General features: G+C 42.3%; 1 protein-coding gene across 2 annotated transcripts in view; it reads right to left on the reverse strand.

Annotated features, from left to right (window-relative positions):
• The window catches only part of DIP2B (disco interacting protein 2 homolog B), a 238,357-nt gene that overhangs the window by 88,509 nt on the left and 125,140 nt on the right, over window positions 1–24,708 (reverse strand). For both annotated transcript variants that reach the window (XM_081082637.1, XM_081082638.1), the window contains exon 3: window positions 10,841–10,969. In XM_081082637.1, the coding sequence (XP_080938763.1) occupies window positions 10,841–10,969 (129 nt within the window). The remainder of the gene's footprint in view (window positions 1–10,840; window positions 10,970–24,708) is intronic.

The raw sequence follows: 24,708 nt of genomic DNA on the forward strand, positions 1-24,708 counted from the left end.
AATGGTATCTCAGTATACTTTCAATTTGTACTTCTTTTATCATTAGTGAGATTAAACATCTTTACAGAGTACTTAAGGGCTATTTCATGTTTGTTTTTGTTTATTTGTCTGTAAGTGAAATGAATGTTCATGTCACATGACCATTTTTCCATTGGGTTTCTGAGTTTATTTTTCCTTAATTTTTAAGAGTTCTTTTTTTTTTTTTTTTTTTTTTTTTAAATTTAAGAGCCTTTATTAAGCTGGCCAGCTGACTGCAGTTACAGCACCCTGCCGGAGCAGAGGCTGAACTGCAGCCCCGATTTCCATGGCCAACGACTACAGTTACAGCACCCTGCCAAAGCAGAGGGCTGAACTGCAGCCCCGATTTCCATGGCCAGCAACTACAGTTACAGCACCCTGCCGGAGCGGGGGCCGAACTGCAGTGCTGACTGCAAGAGTTACATTTTATTATCAAATTCTGTGGAGGCCCAGAGAAAAATGTGTCTTTTAAATTCTGGGCCCCCCAGTATGGAGGAAACTCTCTTTATTTATACTTTTTCCAGTCCTTTGTCTCCCAAATTTGGAATGAGACTTCCGGGCCTTCTGAGAAAGAAGGCCTGTGTGCTGGGAAGGGGCCATGAGACCATATCTCAAGCCCTGGCCTGATGTCAGTACCTTCCTATCTGTGTGTTTTAGGAACAGACAGCATAGCATGACCCGTCTGGCCAAAGCGCCAGATATGTGGCCCAGCACACTACTGTCCTCACCCTAACACAGCAGAGCTCTCACTGGGACTCCTGCAATTGCCACTAGAAGCATCATTTAATATTTTGCATAGGTCATCCATTTACATTTTCAAAGACACAGAAGGGATTTATAATGGAAAGTCTCCCTCCACCCATCTCCTAGCCACTCAATGCATCTTTCCAAAAGCCACCAGATACTCATTTTTAAAAATATACCTTCCCAGGAATATTTTATACCAGTATGTGTATTATGTATTCTAGCTCCCCCCCCCCCAAATTGCAGCATACCAATGCAACGCTCTAAATTGTCTTTCCTGTACTTTCAGTTCCAGTTTCACATCTGAAGAGTATTCCTTTGTATAAATTTAACTATTTAAGCCAACTGCTTGTTTCCAATAATTTGGTTTTATAAACAATGCCGTCCCCAAGTAACCTCGTATTCCATAATCTTGCCAAATCGTTTACAAGATAACGTTTGGAGGTCCAAGGACATTTGCAATTTTGATAGCTACCATGGCTTTTTGCTATTTTCATTTTTATTAAAGTTATACAAGCGCACAGATTTAAGAATCAAGTCATTCTACAAGGGTTGTTACATTAAAAAAGCTAGAGAGACATCGTTCTCAGAGGCACCCCTTTAGCCCCCCACTTTTAAAAATACCCACTCCCAGGACTCTGCAGGACACACAGCGTCCTGAGGTTCCAGTTTCCGCTTTACCCATCGGCTCCGCTATGGAGGAGGACTCGGCTCTCTCCTGCCCTGTCTTCCTGACACACCCCTCTCTGCACATCTTCGCTGGAGACCTCCCTCGGCAGTCTGCAAGGGCTCCCAGGCGGCGCGCCTCTGACGGATCGGCGGCAGCTCACCCTGCTTGTGACGCTCACGCCACCGGAAGTCACGAAGCCAAGAGTTCTTAATATGTAAGGTACAGTACCTCTTTATCTCTGATGTATGTTAGAAATATTTTCTTTTAGTTTGTCATTTGTCTTCTGACATTGTTTTTATAGTGCTTTGTTTTTTATTTTAAGATCTCAAGTCAACAATCTAACTTTACACCTGAAGGAACTAAAAAAAAAAGAACAAACTCAAACCAAAGTAAGCCAAATGAGGAAATAACAAGGATTAGGGCAGAAGTAAACAAAATAGAGAATTTTAAAAGTAGGGGGGGGGAAATCAATGAAAATAAAAGTTGTGGGGTTTTTTAGTTTGTTTTTTGTTTTTAAAGAGCAACAAAACTGAAAAACCTTAAACTAGATTTACAGGGGGAAAAAAGAGAAAATACTCAAATAACTAAAACCAGAAATGAAAGAGAAAAAAGTAAACAACCAAAGGGAAAAAAAGAGAAAGAAAAACAAACAAACAAAAACAACCAATGCCACAAAAATAAAAGAGATTACCATGAATAATTATATGCCTGATTGGATAACCTAAAAGAAATTGATAGCTGGCTGGTGTGATTCAGTGGATCCAAGAGGTCCAGGGTGTGCCAGAGGCAGCCAATCAATGTGTCTCTCTCATAGATGTTTCTATTTCTCTCTCCCTCTCTCTTCATTTCTATCTAAAAATCAATATAAACATTAAAAAAAAGAAAGTGATAAATTCCTACAAACATACCACCTATAAAAATTGAATCATGAAAAAATAGAAAATCTAAACAGACCATTATAACTAGTAAGGAAATTGAATGTTAATATCCTTAAGTTTAAAAAAAAAAAGGCTCTTGCAAGTAAATTAGAAAAAATAAACCCCAATTTAAAAAAAAACAGGCTTAGGGAATGAACAGGTAGTTTATAGAAGAAGCACAAATGGATAACAAACATATCCCCACACGCCTAATGTCATTATTGATAAATAACACTCTACAAACAGGGTAGGAGGGTGTCCATTTTCTCACATCTATAGATAGCGGCAGACGATTTTTTCATCTTTCTTAAAAAGATAAGCGGAAAATGTTATTTTACAGTTTTATAGTAGCTGCTTCTATTCTTGGCTTGTTTTTATGACATGTTTAAGACATGGTACATAAGTGGCACAGCTGGGCTGTAAGGGCCAAGGGCAGAACAGACACCAAGAACTCTTACCTGTTAGGATATTATTTTACTCATTTTTTTCCACTTTTTTCTTTTTTTTAATATATTTTATTTATTTTTTTACAGAGAGGAAGGGAGAGAGATAGAGAGGTAGAAACATCGATGAGAGAGAAACATCGATCAGCCGCCTCCTGTACATCTCCCACTGGGGATGTGCCTGCAACCCAGGTACATGCCCTTGATGGGAATTGAACCTGGGACCCTTCAGTCCGCAGGCCAACGCTCTATCCACTGAGCCAAACCGGTTTCAGCTTCCACTTTTTTCTTTTTCTTTATTTTTTCTAGGACATTATTTTAGATAGACAAACAGATAGATAGATAGATAGATAGATAGATAGATAGACAGACAGACTAGAGGCCCGGTGCACAAAAATTTGTGCACTCGGGGGGGGGGGGTGTCCCTCAGCCTGGCCTGTTCCCTCTCGCAGTCTGGGACCCCTCGGGAGATAACGACCTGCTGGCTTAGGCCTGCTCCCAGATGGCAGAGGGCAGGCCCAATCCCTAGGTGCAGCCCCTGGTCGGGCTCAGAGCAGGGCCGATTGGGGAGTTGGGGCGCCACCCCGTCATGCACAGAGCAGGGCGGATCGGGAGGTTGCGATGCCATCCTCAGTCACGCTCAGGGTAGGGCCGATTGGGGGGTTGGGGCACCGCCCCCTGTCACACTCAAGGCAGGGTCCATGGGGAGGTTGCGGCGCCACCCCCTGTCACGCATAGAGCAGGGCCAAAAAGGGGGTTGGGGTTCCATACCCTATCACCCACAGAGCAGGGCCGATCAGGGGGTTGGGGCACCACCACTGTCACACTCAGGGCAGGGACAATGGGGAGGCTATGGCTCTACCCCATCACACACAGAGCAGGGCCCGTGGAGGGGGGGTTGGGGCACCGCCCTCTATCACCCACAGAGCAGGGCCGATCAGGGGGTTGGGGCACCGCCACTGTCACACTCAGGGCAGGGCCAATGGGGAGGTTATGGCTCTACCCCGTCACACACAGAGCCGCAGGGCGATCCGGGGGTTTGGGCGCTGCCTCCTGTCACACTGATCCCGGTGCCAGGAGGCCTCTCAGCTCCACTGATCCTGGTGCTGTGAGGCATATTACCCTTTTACTATATAGGATAGAGGCCTGGTGCATGGGTGGGGCTGGCTGGTTTGCCCTGAAGGGTGTCCTGGATCAGGGTGGGGGTCCCCACTGGGGTGCCTGGCCAGCCTGGATGAGGGGATGATGGCTGTTTGCAGCTGGTCACACACCCTTCAGGGTGGGGGTCACCACTGGGGTGCCTGGCCAGTCTGGGTGAGGGGCTGAGGGCTGTTTTCAGGCTGGGACTGAAGCTCCCAACTGCTCCTTTTTTTCTTTTCTTTTTTTTTTATTCTGGGCTAGCTTTAGCTCTGAGGCTTGGCTCCAGCTCTGAGGCCTCAGCTGCTGAAAACAGGTATCTGGTTTGTTTCGGTTCTATAATTGAAACTCTGTATCAACTCCAGCTCTGAGACCCCAGCTCTCTGAAAGCTGGTTTCCGGGGTTTTGTTTAGCTTCTATATTTGTTACAATGTTTTTTAAACTGCAAGCTCAGAGGCCGGCAAGGCAGGCGGGGAACGTTGCAGTCCTCCGTCACTGAAGCAAGCAAGCCTCATGTTCAGTTTAAGCTGCCTGACTGTCTGCCGCCATCTTGGCTGGCAGTTAATTTGCATATCGCCCTGATTAGCCAATGGGAAGGGTAGCGGTCGTACGCCAATTACCATGTTTCTCTTTTATTAGATAGGATATATATATATAGATATAGATAGATAGATATAGATATATAGATATATATACACACACACACACACACATACATACACTAAAAGGCAGATGTGTGGGTAGGTTAGGTCAGTAAGTAGAAAAGTTCACTTCAAGGAGTTACCTGCAAGCCAACAAAGTCACGCTATTTTTACCAAGTTCTGAGGTACCAACCACTTTAACATTAAGACGGAGGACCACTATTAAGCTCTGTAACATTAGGATACCATGTTAATTTTGGCACAACTCGGTGTTGATGGGGGGGCGTAGTGAAATGTTAATTTTGCATTTCACATTCCCCCATTTTTATAAATTGTGGTTTTGTTTTTTTTTAGCCTGTGATATCTATACAGCAAATGGCTATTCATCCTTCAAAATGGCTTAGACCTCACCCTTGACGTACCCAGTGCCCAGGTTCCTTCCCTGGTCATACCCTCTTTCATGCTGCCTCTGTAGCTTATAAAAGGATTGCTGTGTTTTCATCTGTGTTTCTCTAGCATCTAAACCAGGGGTGGGCAAACTTTTTGACTCGAGGGCCACAATGGGTTCTTAAACTGGACCGGAGGGCCGGAACAAAAGCATGGATGGAGTGTTTGTGTGAACTAATATAAATTCAAAGTAAACATTACATAAAAGGGTACGGTCTTTTTTTTCCCAATAGTTTTATTCATTTCAAACGGGCCGTAGTTTGCCCACGGCTGATCTAAACTGTGCTCAACTCATAGGAAGTCTATAATAAATACTTGCTGAACTGAATACAATTACCTTCCTTAGTATGAGAAAGTATGTTAAAATAGAAATAAAATGGTCTCGGTGTACCAGTGGCAGCCACCATAGTAAATGTCACCAGGTCAGAGACCAGATTTGGAAAGAGATAAGCAAAAGTTCTCAATTAGGATGACAGAGGGAGTTACTATTGCATTTAACTCCCAGCAATAAATCATAAGAATCTACACTTAGAGTAAGAATCAATAAGAACAATAATTGATTTAAGGTTTTAAATCATTTATGCATGGCTATCACTTTAAAAATATCTTTTGCCATTTTTTGTTTAAAATTAATATATATACATTTTATGTTACATGTATTCTGTATTTTACCACAATAAGAAAACTGGAAAAATATATATATTGAAAAAAGATCTAAATACATATAATGCTGAAGTGAAAAATTTCCCTAGAACCACCACTTCCTAGAAATAAGAGCACCTCGCCCTAACAGGTTTGGCTCAGTGGATAGAGCGTCGGCCTGCGGACTGAAGGGTCCCAGGCTCATTCCAGTCAAGGGCATGTACCTTGGTTGTGGGTGCATCCCCGGTAGGGGGTGTGCAGGAGGCAGGTGATCGATGTTTCTCTCTCATCTATGTTTCTAACTCTCTATCCCTCTCCCTTCCTCTCTGTAAAAAATCAATAAAATATATTTTAAAAAAAGAAATAATAGCACCTCAATAGTTTGGGGTACATATTTTTCCAAGTTTCTGTGTCTTTGTACATACTAATATATGAAAGTATTATTATTACTATTCACAAAATTGCGTCATATTGTAAATAATATCTTGCATTTGTTACTTTAAAATATATTTTGTACATCTCTCCATATCTACCTCATTTTTTGGTGAGCCTTCACAGAATTTTAAAATCAGCTTTCATAGAATTCCATTGTATATGAGTACTATAATTTATTTAATCATTATATTACTACAAGCAAAACTACAACACACATACATACATAAATACACATTTTTATCTTTGTGCACATATGTGTATTTTAAAATAAATTCCTAGAAGTGCAATTTCTGGGTCAAAGTGTATGAAGATTGAAAGTGTAAAAGATATTTCCAAACTGTTGTACTATCACTTTAAGACTACAATATTAACTAACTCTTAGCTCTGAAGTGAAATATTTTCTACTGTATTTATATTTATTATACTGTTTCAGTGTCCCTGAGGTTTACTTAGTTGAACCAAGATTGCCATATTTAATTGAATCTATGATGTCATTTTATATAAAATACAACTTGATTTTAGTTATGTTGAAATATAAAAAGCATCCTTTTTATATTAGATGAAATATGTTTCTCTTAGCTGTCTTGGAAAATAAATGATTAACTGCTTATACTCAGAAAAAGCACTTTCTCAATAAGAGAACAACAGCAAATCAAATATACACACTAAACAATTAAATAAACTTTTCCAAAAGTTTATTTTTGCATAAGATATGAAACATGTGCTAGCAAACTTGCTAAAACTAGGGAATTATTCACATTAAACAAGCTTTTAAAGGCTCACTTGAATAATCTTTCTCTGCCACAGGATTCATAGCTGCAGACCACAGAACAAATAAAAACACCCAACTATTTTCTAACATGATAAACCCAGGCTCATAAATGCATGTGAAAAGGAGATGTTCACAGTTACTGTATCAGCAAAGCCTCTTTTTGATAAGAACAGACTGCTCCCTGTTAACTGGATTTGACTCATTCACCAGCACACAATTCATCTTGATCTTTGATAAAGAAATCACTTCCGAAGTTCAGTCCCCAGACACAGTTACCTTTTGGACGTCTCTGCCAGAAGCACATTAGAGCTAGGTATCATTTTCCAGCGCTAATGTTTGAGCTGAATAAGGTGATACTAATACTCCTTTAAAGTCCTTTTGGCTTTTGTTTTGTTTGAGGTGGCTAACTGCCCAAAAGATTAACATTAAAGGACTTAACATAATGACAATTAGGCCCTGGCTGGATAGCTCAGTTGGTTAGAGTGTCCTCTGGATACCCCAAGGTTGTGGGTTTGATCTCCAGTAAGGGCACATATAAGAAGTAACCAAACTATCTATCTCTCTACATAAAAGTCCAATATGCAAATTGTTCCTGCGAAAGTTCGACCAGGAGATCGATCCCTCGCTATGACGTGCACTGGCCACCAGGGGGCGGCACAGAACAAAGGAAGGCCCTGGCAGGCAGCCGGAAGGCCCTGATCGGCCCTGATCACAGGCCAGGCCTAGGGAACCTACCCATGCATGAATTTCATGCACTGGGCCTCTAGTGAATATAAACAAGTGGAACAACAAACAGATGTTTCTTTCTTTCTCTCTCCCCCCTCTCTCCCTTTCTCTCTAAAATTCAATTAAATAAAAAAAAAGAAAAGAATGACAATCAGATCACTTTCCATTAATTGTGTATTTTTCTACACTTGTGACCGAAACATGTGTAGAAAGGTGCATCATGCCTTGATTTGCAGGAAAAAGGGGTACTGAATAAGTATATTTGAAATGTCACACAGACGTTGGCTAAGCACAGAAAGAATCAGATTAGATGATCTAAACTCTGCATAAATATAAGCTCTTTACACCAAGTCTGAAACATGAAACACTGTCTATTTCATGATTGGTTGAAATGTCATAATAAAACCACCACCAAACAAGAGAGAATTTTTCAGTCCCTCTTTCGTCCCTCAGGTATGTATCCTTCTTTTGCTATAACCTGTTTCCTGAGCCCATTTCTTCTATGGCTCTCTTCTACTACCTCTGTGACTTTCTAAATAAACTTTCTCTTATAATGAAAGAAAGAGAGAGAGAGAGAGAGAGAGAGAGAGAGAGAGAGAGAGAGAGAGAGAGAGAGAGAGAGAGAGTTTTCCTGTTGAACTTACTGACATCAATATTAAATCCTTTTTGTGTACCCATCACTTTACTCTGTATTCTTGTGATTATCACTACACATATTTTATGTTCTTAAGCTATTTTTGCATGTGACTTGTAAATGTAACCCTTCGCATGAAAAGGGTGGCAAAGAGTTGAAGTTGAATTCCCATCAAATTCTGTAACTTAATTTGCTCTACTTGTGCTATTACTGTTGGTTTCTTATTATTCATGGAAGCCACAATTCTCAGAATGTACTGACCTTTCCTTTGCTACTTAGTTGAACAATTTCTAATATACTGAAAAAATATGTGATTTTCACCAAAATCCATGCTTGCATACTTCCTCTTTTCTGTTCCCTTCATGACAGCATTGCAATTGCAGTTCTCTCACAGCTTTCAATATCTTCAGGGTTTTTAAATAACCCTTTCTTCCCTACTTTACCTCCTCTTGGTCTACATTTCACATCTACCCTAAAAAAAGAAGTCCAGTGAGATAATTATTCAAAACCTATTAAATCCTCTTCAATATCCCTATACCTAACCAAGACACTGAACAGTCTGCTAACCAGCATCTGATTTGCAAACTACACTTTTTGATATTTGGGGTAAGTGTGAAAAAAAAAGGTATAAAAGAATGGGGGTTGGGGGAGGAGGTAAATGGTGATAGAAAAAATAAAATAAAAAGAATAAATTAAAAATAAAGAACAGGGGCTAGAGATCACAGTTGGGTTTTGCTGGGTGAAGGTCAAATGTTTACACTACGGAATGAGTTCACTAAAGCCTTTACCATATGTCCTCAGCTTGGACATTGGATGTAGAGAATCATCTTCTGGTTCTTTACTAACCCTTTTATTATATCCTGTAAAAACAAACAATAAAACAAAGACAAAACACTCCTAGAGAAGGCCAGGGTGAGAGTTGCAAAGGCTAAAACCCTCTTGACACGGCTACTGAATCTGGTCCCAGCCTCAAAAGGCAACACTGGGTTCCTGGGAAATCAGACTTATGTCTTGGCTACAAATAGGAACTTCTGATATACTTCTCTATTTTTTTTAATCCTCACCCAAGGATGTACTTTCTATTGATTTTTGGAGAGTGGAAGGAAGGGGGTAGGGGGAGACAGACAGACAGACATCTATGTGAGAATGACACATCAATTGATTGCCTCCTGCAGGCACCCCATCTGGGGCCCCAGGGATAGAACCTGCAATCCTTTGGTGTGCAGGCCGACACTTAATCACTGAAGATACCAGTTAGGACATAATACTCTTCTACATCCAGCATTACCTCCCACAAATCCATTCTTAACTAATAACTACCTTCATTCCTTCCTTTCTCTAAGTTACCCTTTTAACTCATATGTTAGGCACTGTGCCAGGCACTGGGACACAGTAGTGGCAGAGCATACTGTCTACAGCTGGAACGAGCTACTAGAACAAATACAACTCTGATTATGTACTGCCCTGCTGAAAATCCTTCAACGCTGTTCAAGATTCCTTCAGGTTTGGTCCCTGGTAATCTTTCTGGCCTCATCTCCCACCTTCTTCTGGGGCCTTGCATTCTGAGTTGCAGCCATAAAGAATTGTTTTCAGGTACTTTCTCATGCTCTTTCCCTTTTACCTGGGCAACTCTTGTCTTTCTGCCATGACTCAGTTAGATGCCTTGTGCTCTGAGAAAGCCTCCCCTGTCCGCTTACGGCAGGTTAGGTACAAAGGAAAATTCTGGTGTGGCATGCAGCCTCTGTTTTTTTTAATTGAATACGTCTCCACCCTTCCTTCCAGCGTGTGAAAATATATTTCTAATAAAATCAGCTCACAAAATGGCTGACGCAGCTCTGCATCCACATCCTTTACCTCATTTTCTCTGAAGCAGTTTTTGAGAGGAGGCAACGAACACCCTGTTTTTCAATTTAAAAAAAGGTTAAGGTAACTTTGGCTGGCACAAGTGAGTCAAAAATCTAGGGAAAGTAAATTTGTATTCCAGCTCGTCTCCTGGCACAATAAATGTGCTGCAGAGACTATAATGGGCAGCAAGCAGAAGGGGATGGGACGGGCTCGCTGCACCCACATCCCCATGAGGTCCTCTGATGTGTTTCTCTGCTCATCAGTCCCGGACATGGGATGGCAGAAGCATGTCCCCTTTTCCCTTCCAATGGGTACTTTTTAGGTCAGAAGAAATAAAACGTAAGAGTTTACTAATTTGAAATTGCATTGTGAGTTTTTGTTCCAGGTCCATCAGTTAATTAACAGCTTTGGCAAATGCAGAAGGACCTGCCTCTTCCAAAAGTGTCCACTGAGCTCTCCCTCCATACCGCCCTGTGTGACTCTGGCGCTCTTCTTTCTTAGTTATTTATCCGCATTGCCTTTGTACTTGTCTGGCTCCCCGTCTGCCTGGAGCACAGAAACATGTTATTTGCTGCTGTATCCCCAGTAAATATTGAGTATCTACAATACCTGGCACATAATAGGCACTCAATAAATGACTGATAAATGAATCAATATAGACCTGTTGGTACTTCAAGGAAAGAGAACAAATGTTAGAAGCTCTCAGGATACACAGTTCCTACTAAGTCAGTAAAAACTATGTCAGTGATAACTTCCAGTTCCTTCTCACCTGATCGATATCGTTCATCCCTGGCTCCCCCAGATCGAGATCGGTGGTACTTGGAAGGAGCGGAAGTTTGAGCTGCAGATGGAGCAGGTGTCTGGTTTCTATGTTCTTTTTGTGCTGCTGAATCAGTTTCTAAAAAAGGAAGTTTGGAAGATGGTTATCCGATAAAATAATAGCTGACATTTTCTTAGCACTTCACATTCTTCCTACAACACTCTGAGGTAGGTATTATTACCCCATCTATAGTAAAGGGTGAGAGAGCTATAATATTCATACCGAAAAATGATAGACATCCAGGTGAAAAAATAATCATCTTAGAGCCATAATTGTGAACAGGTGATAGGAAAGAAATAGCAAAATCTATACAAAATGAGTAAGACATCCCAGAGACTGCAAGAACTGGTGGAGCAGGTATAAGACCCCTAATCCTACATATAGTACAAAGAACAGCTTGCAGAGCCTTAACCTCCCCAAACGTAAGTTACTCCAAATAAACAGATCATTTAAGCAAAAGCAGGGTGCTTATTATGCAAACATAGATTCAAGTCATACTTAGTAGGCCCTCTTCCACTGGAGTCAGCCCTGAAGTGGTCCTTTCCAGTCCCTGGTCTGTTCCCTTATTCTGCCCTCTCAACACAACATTTACTGTCTCATCAAGAATATGGGGAAGAGCTCTAGCAGTTTGGCTCTGAAGGTTTGCTGGTTTGATTCCAGTCAAGGGCACAAACCTTGGTTGCAGGCTCGATCCCTGGTCCCGGTTGGGGTGCATGGGGGAGGCAATCAACCAATGTTTCTCTCTCTAAAAATCAATGGAGCCCTAGCTGGTTTGGCTCAGTGGATAGAGTGTTGACCTGTAGACTGAAGGGTCCCGAGTTCAATTCCAGTCAAGGGCACATGCCTGGGTTGTGGGCTAAATCCCCAGTAGGGGGAGTGCAGGAGGCAGCCAATCAATGATTCTCTCTCATCATTGATGTTTCTAGCTCTCTCTCCCTTTCCCTTCCTCTCTGAAATCAATAAATATATATTAAAAAAATAAAAATCAATGGAAAAAATATCCTCAAGTGAGGATTAACAAAAACAAAAAACAAGTGAATATGGGGAAGGGAGAAAAAAGCAGGTAAAATAAGCAGAAGAAAAACACCTTAAGTTCTCTTTTTAGTGCCTTTTTAAAAAATGGTATAACTCCAAAGTCATAATCTACCCCACGATAGCCCCGCAGAGGGAGGCCCAGACCACCTGGCCAGCATCCACAGGTGGAGGCCTAGGCTATCCGGCTGGTGATGCTGCGGCAGTGGGCGGGCCTCCCTCTACAGAGCGATCAATATGGGAGCCCCGTGATCCATCACCCACAGAGGGAGGCCCAGGCCACTGGCCAGCGATGCTGTGCGGGTGTGCAGGGTCAGCCAGTGATCGCCCCGCAGAAGGAGGTCCAGGCCAGCCAAGCGATCGCACCCCACACCTGTCGCCTGCAGAAGGAAGCGACCAGTGGCCAAGTGGGGGGCGGGGGGTAGCGCCGCACAGATGGCAAGCAGTAGTGGGGCCTGCTGCTGGCAGCCGGGGGAAGGAAAGACCTGATAGGCACTGATCGCTGGCCAGACTTAGGGACCCTACCTGAGGGGTCCCGGATTGGGAGAGGGTGAAGGCCTGGCTGAAAGACCCACCCCTCATGCACGAATTTCATGCACCAGGCCTCTAGTTTTTTAAATAAAGTAAGAACATTTAACATGAAATCTCCCCTTTCAATAGTTTTTTCTTTGTTGTTAATCCTCACCCTGAGGATAATTTTTCGATTGCTTTTTAGAGACTGGAAGGGAGGGAAGATGTGTGTGTGTTGGGGGGAGACAGATAGACAGACAGGCATCTATGTGAGAATGACACATCAATTGGTTGCCTCCTGCAGGCACCCCAACCAGGGCCCCCAAGGATCGAACCTGCAACCAAGGTATGGGCCCTTGACCAGGAATCAAACCCAAGACCCTTCTGTGTGTGGGCCAATGCTCTAACCACTGAGTACATGGTCAGAGCTACCTTTTTAATAATTTTTAAGTGCACAATACATTATTGTTAACTATATGCACAATGTTGCATAGCAGTTCTCTAGAACATTCATCTTATATAACTAAAACTTTTGACCATTACAGTAATAACTCACTGTTTCTCCCTCTTCCCCAGCCTCTGACAATCAACATTCTACTTTCTGCTTCTATCAGTATGACTACTGTAGATTCCTCATATAAGTGGAATCATACAGTATTTGTCCTTCTGTGACTGGCTTTTCTACTCAGCACCATATCCTCCAGGTTCAGCCATCTGGTCACACACTGCAGGTTTTCCTTCTTTTATACGGCATATTTTAAGTTTCTTTAATAGCACTTAGTTGTGCCCAGCAAGGCAGCTTACACATAGCAAATTAGGTGTCCACTACAATAAGATGTCACCAATCCAGAAATTGCATTGCTCCAGACTACAGCTGAGAACCTGCTTGCACAGTAGTCCAGGGCGTACAACAACAGCCTCACAGACCTTAGTGAAGGCTGAGGGTACTATGGTACTAGGGGAACTGGGACTCATAATGTCATACCACTATCGGCTGCCTCCTGCCCACCATCTCCTGGGGATAGAGTCCGCAACCCGGGCATGTGCCCTGACAGGGAACTGAACCGTGACCTCCTGGTTCATAGGCTGACGCTCAACCACTGAGCCATGCCGGCTAGGCATGTCATATCATTAAAAAAAAAAAATTATTAGCACACTTGAGAGGCCGTGTGTAAGGTCTAGCTGACAGTTTCAGCTGAGTCCAGCCTCCCAACTGCCCCCGCCAAGGCACCAGATGTGAGTGAAGGCATCTTGGACCTTCCAGACCAACCTGTGCACACCAGGTGAAAGGACTTGACCCAAACTGGCACCATGTGGAGCACAAAAATCACCAACTGAGGCCTGACCAAAATCAGAAGATATAATGCAAAGGTCATTTTTTTTTTAAGTTTGATTATTTTTTTATACATGGTTTTTAAGAAGGCAAAAGAGTATATTTTAGGAAGTTCTCCACAAAAGTGCTGTTATGAATCTAGAAATGTTTTATTTTTTATGGTTCCTGGTAGCTGAGATTTTTATTATAAAATACGTTAACCAAGCAGAACATGTTTTAACACTGAGATTTTGAAAGGCACTGTCTGAGGTTGCAAACTGAAGTTTTAAATCAGTCTAAATTCTCTTGAAAATCTACTTCACAGGAGAGTTATACTGAATTCTTAATACTTTCATGTCTTATTTCATTTGTTAGTTTTATTCCTCTAGAACAGAAGTCAGCAAACTATAGCCCGTGTCTATTTTTATAAATAGTTTTATCGGAACACAGCTACGCTCATCTGTTTACACACTGCCTATGGATGCTTTGACACTGTAAAGGCAGAGTTGGTTAGCTGTGGCAGAGACCACATGGCCCTCAAAACCTAAAATATTTACTATCTGCCTCATTACAGAAAAAGCTTGCCACTCCCAGGCTATAACAATAAAAGCTAACATTTAAGTGTTTGCTTTGTGCTAGGCACTGTGCATATAGAAGCACGTATAAGAAGTTTTCACATTTTGTCTTCTTCCTCACAACAATCCTATAAAGTCAGCACTATCAACTTACTATACAAAAAGAAGCAGAGACATGTATCATTTTATCCAAAGTCATAGAGCCAGAGAATGACAGAGCCAAGATTTAAAACCAGGTCTGTCTCACTCCACTGGTCTCCATCAGAAAAGGTTACAAAAAGGTTGTGATGCTAGCCGGTCTGGCTCAGTGGATAGGGCATCGGCCTGAGTTTGATTCCGGGCAAGGGCACATGCTGGGGTTGTGGGCTTGATCTCCAGTGGGGGGCGTGCAGGAGGCAACCAATCAATGATTCTCTCTCATCATTGATGTTTCTATCTCTCCCTCTCCGTTCCTCTCTGAAATCAATAAAAATATATTTTTAAAAAAGGTTGTGAAAATTCTCCCAAGGCTTTAGAGGAAAGCAATGAGAATTAATAATTTAGTCTGCAAATATCTAAATGCTTCAGGATTTACAGTCAGCAGCTAGACAAGAATTTGTGTTTTTTAATCACCTGCCTTCATGTGAAAGATTCTGCAAAAAGCCCTTCTAAGACTTTCGGCCATTCATTAGAGAAATTATTTAAAACATATTCCAATTGGAGTTGAGGAACTTAGAAGAGGATATGGGGGGGATGAATGGTAATAGGAGACTTGACTTGGGGTAGTGAACACACAATGCAATATGCAGGTATCGTATTATAGAATTGTACACCTGAAGCCTATATAATTTTATTAACAGACTAGAGGCCCTCAGCCCGGCCTGTGCCCTCTCACAGTCTGGGACCCCTCGGGAGATAACGACCTGCTGGCTTAGGCCTGCTCCCAGGTGGCAGAGGGCAGGCCCAATCCCTAGGTGCAGCCCCTGGTCGGGCTCAGAGCAGGGCCAATTGGGGAGTGGGGGCGCCGCCCCCTGTCATGCACAGAGCAGGGCAGATTGGGAGGTTGCGATGCCACCCTCAGTCACGCTCAGGGTAGGGCCGATTGGGGGGTTGGGGCACCGCCCCCTGTCACACACAGAGCAGGGCCGATCAGGGGGTTGGGGTGCCGCACCCTGTCACACACAGAGCTGCAGTGCGATCAGGGGGTTGGGGAGCTCCCCCCGTATCAGGCACAGAGCAGGGCTGATCAGGAGGTTGGGGCCCCTTCCCCTGTCATGAACAGAGCAGGGCGGGGATAGGGAGGTTGTGGCCCCGCCCCCTGTCACACACAGAGCCGCAGGGCGATCGGGGTTTGGGCGCTGCCCCCTGTCACTCTTGGCTCCGCTGATCCCGATGCTGGGAGGCATATTACCCTTTTACTATATAGGATAGAGGCCTGGTGCATGGGTGGGGCCAGCTGGTTTGCCCTGAAGGGTGTCCTGGATCAGGGGGTCCCCACTGGGGCGCCTGGCCAGCCTGGGTGAGGGGATGATGGCTGTTTGCAGCTGGTCACACACCCTTCAGGGTGGGGGTCCCCACTGGGGTGCCTGGCCAGTCTGGGTGAGGGACTGAGGGCTGTTTTCAGGCTGGCGGGTGACTGAAGCTCCCAACTGCTCCTTTTTTTCTTTTTTCCTTTTTTTATTCTGTGTCAGCTTTTGCTCTGGCTCCAGCTCTGAGGCCTCTGCTGCTGAAAACAGGTATCTGGTTTGTTTGGTTTCTATAATCGAAACAATGTATAACTCCAGCTCTGAGATCCTGGCCGGCTGAAAGCAAGTTTCTGGGGTTTTGTTTAGCTTCTATATTTGTTACAATGTTTCAAACTGCAAGCTCAGAGGCCGGCAAGGCAGGCGGGGAACGTTGGAGTCCTCCGTCACTGAAGCAAGCAAGCCTCATGTTAGCTTCCAGCTGCCTGGCCGCCATCTTGGCTGGCAGTTAATTTGCATATCGCCCTGATTAGCCAATGGGAAGGGTAGTGGTCGTACGCTAATTACCATGTTTCTCTTTTATTAGATAGGATGGCATCCCAATAAATTTAATAAGAAAGTTAAAAAACATATTCCAATTAACTTTAAATAGAGGACAAGGAATAGGAAGGGGATATTTTTATCTACATGGTCAGATGACAGAGGAAGGAAATCACATTAGCACACATGAGATACCTTGCTTGCAAATATGCACAGAGAAAATGGTTTGACTTAAACAGAGCATCAGGTTTAAAAGACTAGCTTTGTATTACTTTTTGGGGGCCATACTGAATATATAGCTAAAGTACTTATCGCTGATAATTTTTTAAATTAAATAAGCAGATTTGCTAGGATTGATCAAACCACCCTGCTAAGAAATATGGTACTTCCAAATCAGGCATTAGTAATCCAGAGTATGACAGGGATAAATGTGGATTTGCATTTCACAGAAGATGGACAAAAACGGTTCATGTATTTTTACCATAGCACTCTCACATAGGCTTTTACTTAGTATTTTGCAATGCAATTAATTAGGATAAAGAAGATAATGTCAGCTAAAGAATAAAAATGGAAACAAAGAAATGATGGGGGGCGGGGGGGGAGCGGGTAACAGGGGAACTGGGAGTTAATACTTTTGTTTGAAGAAGAATTAGAGAGAATGAACATCTCCACTCAGATTATCTAGAGATTGTCATAGACCAGGGGTGGGCAAACTTTTTGACTCGAGGGCCACAATGGGTTCTTAAACTGGACCGGAGGGCCGGAACAAAAGCATGAATGGAGTGTTTGTGTGAACTAATATAAATTCAAAGTAAACATCATTACATAAAAGGGTACGATCTTTTTTTTTTTTTTTTTTTTTTTTAGTTTTATTCATTTCAAACGGGCCGGATCAGGCCCGCGGGCCGTAGTTTGCCCACAGCTGTCATAGACCAAACCACAAGGAAATATAACACAAACACAGACATCTAATGAGAACTGAGAATCACAGTCAGATGATACTTAGCTAAGAGATCTACTGAACTGGCACCAAAAAAAAAAAAAAAGCCTCACAACACAACAAGCTCTTCACCAGGCAACATCAGAACGATGCTCTGCAATGCTCATCTCAGCTCCCTCAGGGACTTCGTCATCCAAGCAGACCAGGTTTCTTTTTGGTCTAAAATCATGACAAACATTTCCTGTAGCTTGCCAGAAATAAAACAAAAAAGTTGATTTGCAGTTTCAATAAGTGGCTGACAAATTTGTTCAGTGACCATTCCTCAGGTGCCCAAATCATATTGTCAAAAAAACATGGATTCCTGACACAATAATCTTGATTAAAATGTGTGATACATCTACTTCAAGAAAGCCTATCTAAAAGAGAAGTGAAAGGAGAAAAGGGTAAAATGAATTCCTAGTAATTGAGTTACTTTAAGTATAACAGAGACGCTTAATAATAAAACTCTGTTAATCTTTTTTGAATGTTAATAATTACTCTCCAATTAATATATGAATTCTATAAACTTTTATTCCCATGTATTTGAGTTTACTTTTTAGAATATGAGTTATAAATATATTTTATTATGCAATGAAAAAACTGGAAGCAAATATAGGAAAATGTTAATAGCAATGATTTTGGATGGTATATATTTTTCCATAGGCTTTACTGAATTTCTACAACTTAGAAAAGTTCTCTATTTGGATTATAAAAATAACACACGCTCTCTTTAGAACATCAAAATAATAGTTAAGAATAAAGAAGAAAATAAAAAATGATATTGGTTTTTCTTAATTTGAAGGTCACACCACATTTACCATAAAGTAATATTCGGTCTTCAGCTTCCTAAATAAATTATGACACTATGAGCAGGATATCCTTTTCCTATCATCTAAAATCAATTGTCTCCTTTTTCTTTCCCCAAAAGCATTGGCAAATCAATGCATATTCGGACTCGGAGGGGGAAATTACGTTGTGGCTGGATTAAAATAATTTTGGCAGGCTTATTCCCACCTTAGCTTACTTGCCAGGACAACAGTTTGTTGTGGAAGGGGGCAGAGAACAATGCAGCTGGGGTCTCACAAAGAGAGGAGTGAGGGGTCTGGAAACACAGGAGCACAGCAGGGTGTTATCTAACAGCATGTCCAGCGTCAGCTGGGCAGGCGAGATGTTGCTTAAAGATGAATCATTCCCTGGCCAGGGTTTCACACTCCAACCAGACCTCAGGAATTACCTGGGCCCCAGAAATAGGGATTTCTCTACTTAGAATGAGGTATGTACAGTTTCACTACCACAGTAAGATGACAAAAGCAAAGATAGAGTTAACAATATATCAACATAACGAGACAGTATATACCATGAAAAATATGTTGACTATGAAGACTCATGAAAAGGTCTAAATGAAACATCCTACATAAGAAAACCCTAATTGTCCTCTTGGGTGGTTGTTCCACTGGGAGTCCAGGAGTTCAACCGCTCGCTATGACGTGCACTGACCACCAGGGGGCAGCGTGGAACATGGCGAGCATCTTTGACATGCTGCGACCTCTCGCAGGCTACCTGGGGGCAGGGGTGATGGGGACAGAGGTGCGGTGAGAATGTGGGGTGTCCCCCCAAGCTTGCTCTCACTCCCCCTGCCACCCTCCCCTGGGACGCCAGGGCTCGTGTGCCGGGGAAGCCCACCCTGCACCCGTGCGGCCTCTTTCAGGTGAGCTGGGCCGCAGCTGCTGGGACCGCAGGGGCTGGCTGGGATCCTCGTGGGTTCACGCAGGAACCAGTCTGTGAGGTCGGTGGGGAGAGAGTGTGATGCCCGCCTGGCTTCCGTACAGCACCACTGTATCTCCCTGTGGGGACTTGGGTGCTGTGACTCAGGCGGAGTGGGGCATGAGGGGTCTGGGGGCCCAGGTGCTGTCCAGGGCCCAGAGGTCAGCTGGGACCTGCCCTTCCACGACAGATGCTCGCGCTTTGATGGCCAGCCAGGCCTGGGGACTACACCTGTGCATAAATTTCATACACCCAGCCTCTAGTCAAGCCATAAAAGAATACAAAATATGTACATAATATGATTACAACTGTGTATGTTAAAACTACGGGGGGGGGGCAAAAGTAGGTTTATTTGTCTGGAAAATAACATAATTAATAAATAATTAAACAAGAATAAACTGTTCTGTGTACTCATAACTATAAACCTACTTTTGCCAACCCCTGTATTCATATACAATTGTAACGATCAGATGGGACAAAAAGTTCCTAAGTAGGAATTAGGTTATGGTGAGCACTCTCATTTTTTTAGTGTTTTGTTTAAAGTTATATATAAAAATCAAAGTAATTTTAAAAGGCACCAAGTACAGTTAAATGCTAGAATGACAGCTGCAAACTTAAATCAAGCATTCTTCAAAACTGTTAAATTCTAGTGTGAAACATAGTTGAGATCCAAAGAAAAAGATTACTTACTAATTTTCATACAGTGACAGCTTTAGTTTGGGGGTTCCTGATCTTTCAGTCCGTTATGCAGAATATCCACTAGGGGTCACCATTTTGTTTAAATAGTGATGCCGTTACAAGGTTTAACAGTAAGTTTAAGAAAACCCGCAAATTTTAACTTCTTTTACAACACAAAGCCTTCTTTCTCCATGATCAACATGTACATAATTTATGTGGAAAGAGTCATCAGACTCTTCTGTGATTCTATTGTTTGAATACAATAACAATGATAACCTAAAAAAAGAAGCTGCTATTTAGTAGTATAAAACTATGCAAAACTTTCCATTCAGGAAGATGGAAGAAAGCAAGCCTCAGCTTTTCATCTTTCACCTCTGCTGATGATTTCACAGATATTCTCACCTGTGAGAGTAATACAGTCAAGCAGGATGTGCTTTGAGAATCAAGGGAAAAAAACATTCAACTTTTTAGGAGTGAACAGAGCAGACACACTCATTGGTCTTGGTGCTAGTGTCCAGAGAAGAAATATATTAATAACTGATCACCAATTCACACACATCTTTTATATGTGATATATGCAGAAAAGGGAAAAGAACAAGGCTTTCTGGGGCCACGTAATGGGAATTTAATTTGTATTACAGCTTCAGAGAAGATCTATTAAAAAGAGACACTGATGTAGGCTTTAGCTAGGCAGAGACAGGTAAAAGCCACCTCATACAAAAGCATGGTATCTAGTATTTGTAAAAGTCCAGTGAGGAAGAAAAATCTTGACAAGTCTAAGAAAGACTGCCCTGAAAGATGTAAAATGATACAGAATGAGGCTGGAGAAGAAAAGGGAGGTCAGGTCACTGGTCCTAAGCCAAAGGCGCGGCCTTTGAAGGGACTTAAACAGGAAATGACAGAATAACAAAGATAATACATTTCTATGGCTCTTTTAACTTTCATGACACCATCTCCTTTTATCTTCACAATAACACCATCTAATAGATACCAGTAAGGAAGCAGGACACCCACCACAGATTAATCTGTTTTTCTCTAGTGAGAATGTGTCAATAATCACCTTGAATCACTAGAACGAGAGTCTCCAGTCCACTCCATCCCAAAAAGGGTGGATGAGGATACCTTGAATCACTCAGGGAATCTCCCCTGGGAGCTAAAGCACCTCTGAGTCACTGAGAGCATTCCTCAGAAGGAAGGGAGATTAACCTCACTCATTGCCTGTAGGAGAGAATGACAGTGTTTGCATTTTGAATCTGGAAAAAGGGCCATCAGCCTGATTCCTAGGGGTGGATTCTGGGGGAGAGGGATGCTGGGAGTTCTGGGTCTGTGAAATGGCCAGCATCTGAACAGATCCTGATCCACAGCTTCCTAGGCCATTTAGTAACAGGAAAAAGCTGTGCCTGGGGCTAAAGGAGCACCATACCAAGAGCTCTGCCCTGAGAATACAAGATGGTACCTTGGCCCAGCCGAGCACAGAGGGCTCCTCCACCAGAATGGCTAACGCAGGAAGCAGGCTTAGCAGCAGGTCGGCATTACTGTTCACAAGTCAGGAGCAGTTTTCACTGCACCCCATGAGGCACCGGCACGCAGCAGCAGACTATGAGGCTCTTCCCTTCTGGGTGTGGCAACTGCCCACCATTCCTTTTGTACTACCTATATCCCAAGCCGTTCTTGGACAACTCAGGAGGAAAGAGAAGCCCCAAGAGGAAGATTGCAGACTTCCTTCTGAAGGCATATGGGGACAGATCTGATTACAATGTATGCTCCACTTCACAGTGACTATGACACTATCGAAACCTAGCAAATGAAGAGCATAGCTGGAATAAAGAATTCCATATTCTTTCCATTATGATCCTCACTTGGGAAGGAACTTTTAAATCAAAATGAGATAAAAGACAATACATCCCACCCTCCACTCCTCCACACACAAAGAGGCCTACTAAATATTTACGTAGTTGGAAATGTTCTATAGCATTCCAAAATGCTGTTCCAGATTTCAGTAGCTGGTTTTAGGTTCATGTTCCTTTGAATTTCCACTGTACTTTGTTTAGAACTGTCTTAAGTACTTATTTGACTTTATCTTTTATAGTCTCGATTTGTATACCTTGTGCTATCTCTCCTACTATAGTATAAATAACTTGAGGTCAGAGGCTGGTCTTAACTCATCTTGTATCTCTGGCAGTAATTGGCTCTGGCTAGGTCTTATGCATTGCCTGCACCCAGTATTTTGGTTAAAATAAGTAATTAAGATCTTGTCTGTCTCCTCATTTCCACCAATGATAGTGGGTAACTAGAAAAAAACAAAGACAAAAATGAAGAGATAATGATTAAAGGGTATGGTGAATGTAAAGCTGAAAGGCTGCTTAGTTGGGTATCTCTGCCATACAAGCTTTATGCAAAAAATGTGCCTCTCAAAGATTTCATACAATTAGATGAAGTCATCAAGAGGCCTCTATCCTTGAGATGAGTTACCAGAGACTTTAGAGAGAGAGGATAAAACATGGGGTTTTCTTTTGTTTCATTTTAAGTTGGTCATATACCACTTGCACAATCTCAAAGGTAGGACTGAACATAGAAGAATATGATGAAAGGGGTGTGGAACAACTAACAAAAGCAGCATATGTGCATATATACGGGAATAATGGTGAGCAAATCCCCTCCAGCAAAATAAGCAGCAATCACAATAGTAATCCCAGTGTGGGAAAAACCTTTGGGTCACCAAAACTTCTTACCAGGACAAGCTAGAGAATGTTAATACATAACCACATTCTGAATGTGGTATGTCTTATCCCTAAAAGGGCAATAGGTAAAGGTCTGGGGTTAAAATAATGTGGAAACCTGGGCCAACGAGCCAGTAACAGGTGTGATCCTATTTTGAAGCAGGAGACACATACAACTAAATGAAGTGAAAGATAGCAGAACAAAGTCAAAGGAAGAAAATCAAACACACAAAGGTCACAATCTCAAATACACAACAACAGAATGGAATGTTTAGAACAATGTCATCAAAACCAGAAGCTGCAGTACTGTCCTAAAGCAAAAGGTGTGGAGTCCTTCAGGAGATGCCACTGCTGAATCTCAAGAGCAATTTAAACAGCAGGGGAGTTGCAAAACAGAGCTGAGGAAGAGCTCTGCTCAGACCCATCCAGAGGAGGGAGGCCTCCCAGTTTTAACACCTTCATCAGCTGTTGTGGAGACAATATGATCAGCTTCTGGTGAACAGCCAAACGAGCTACTAAGATCTTTGAGATGTTTTTTCTTTATAATTAATTTTTATTATGTTTACATTTATATTTGAAATATGAATATATGTCAAGATAGTTAATTTATAGATATAACTATAGATATTCCTTATAACAAGTACAACTTGTAAGAAAATAAATGTAAATTAACCAATGTAGGACTTTAATTTCTATTTCTCCATTATAAAATTGGAAAAACGTATATTCAATTTTATCTTCATATTTGAAAAAATGTTCATGTGGCTGATCTATGCTAACTATTCTTAATTACTCAGTTGTGAGAAATTACAATGATTTCATTCATACTAATCATGTAAATGAGTAGAACTATGCTTAAAAATATTAAAGGATTTGAATTTTGTTCTCTATTTGAACCAAACAAAAGAATGAAAATGTATAAATTTTAATCTGCTGTGATACAATTCATAAGAAAATTGCATAAAATCTGAAAATTTAAAAATATCTTTATTGATTTTTAGAGAGAAAGAGAGAAAGAAACATCAATGAGAGAGCAACCTCCTGCATGCCCCCTACTGGGAACTGAACCTGTAACCTGGGTATGTGCCTTGAGTGGGAATCAAACCAGCAACCTTTAGGTGCATGGGAGGATGCCCAACCAACTGAGCCACACTGGCCAGGGCAGATCTGAATTTTTAACAATTACAATGCCTGTTGTCCAAAATCAGTTTCTGAAACCCCTTCCATAAAGAAAACTTCAGGGAGCATATTTATGTATGTACACTACAGTGATCTTTTAGACTGATAGAAATTATCTTTGCACCGATTCTTTAAATAGAAAACTATATACATAAAAGGCTAATATGCTAAGTGTCCAACTGTCTGATTGATCACTATGACACACACTGACCACCAGGGGGCAGATGTCCAACACAGGAGCTGCCATGACATGAATTGGCCATTTACAGAAGCCCCCAAAGAACACTCAGTTTCCCCCAAGTGGGACACAGACCCTGCCACCACCCCGAGTGACAGCCCACCAAATTGCAGCCGACACCCCATGGCACAAAATGCAGCCCATAGCCCAGCCCAGCCGGGAAATGGTGGCTGTGGGTGCCGAGTAATAACGTCATGTAGCAATGCCTGGCTTCCGCTCCTTAGCTACAGGCCATCTATCTATATAAAAGGCTATTATGCCAAGTGTCCGTCTGGGTAATGATGTCAGGTAGTCACTAGTCTCCCTAGTGACTAGTCTCCTTGCAGTTTCTTCAGCCCAGGAACACGGCTTGCTTTATAGCCAGGTGCAAACATTTTACACTTTAACCAAATGTCTGTGAAGTGTTTTCCCCAGCCTCATCTCATTTGATCCTCAAAGAAGTCCTGGAGTAAGTAGATAGGACACTCAGTGGAATTCTATTTTCTTTTCATTAGTCGGAAAATGCAGATTTAGAAAGCTTAGAAACTTGACCCAACTAAAAAGAAGTAAGAAATGGTGAACCTTGAAAATGACTTCAGGTTTTCTCACTGCGTAGAATATAGTGAAAACACTGCTGCAGCCCTAGCCGGTTTGGCTCAGTGGATAGAACGTTGGCCTGTGGACTGAAGGGTCCCGGGTTCACTTCTGGCCAAGGGCACATGCCTGGGATGCAGGCTCGGTCCCCTGTAGGGGGTGTGCAGGAGGCAGCTGATCAATGATTCTCATCATTGATGTTTCTATCTCTCTCTCCTTCTCCCTTCCTCTCTGAAATCAATAAAAATATATTTAAAAAAACAAAACACTGCTGC

The sequence above is a fragment of the Myotis nattereri genome, assembly GCF_964212035.1.
Source record: "Myotis nattereri genome assembly, chromosome: 2".
Classification (NCBI taxonomy): domain Eukaryota; kingdom Metazoa; phylum Chordata; class Mammalia; order Chiroptera; family Vespertilionidae; genus Myotis; species Myotis nattereri.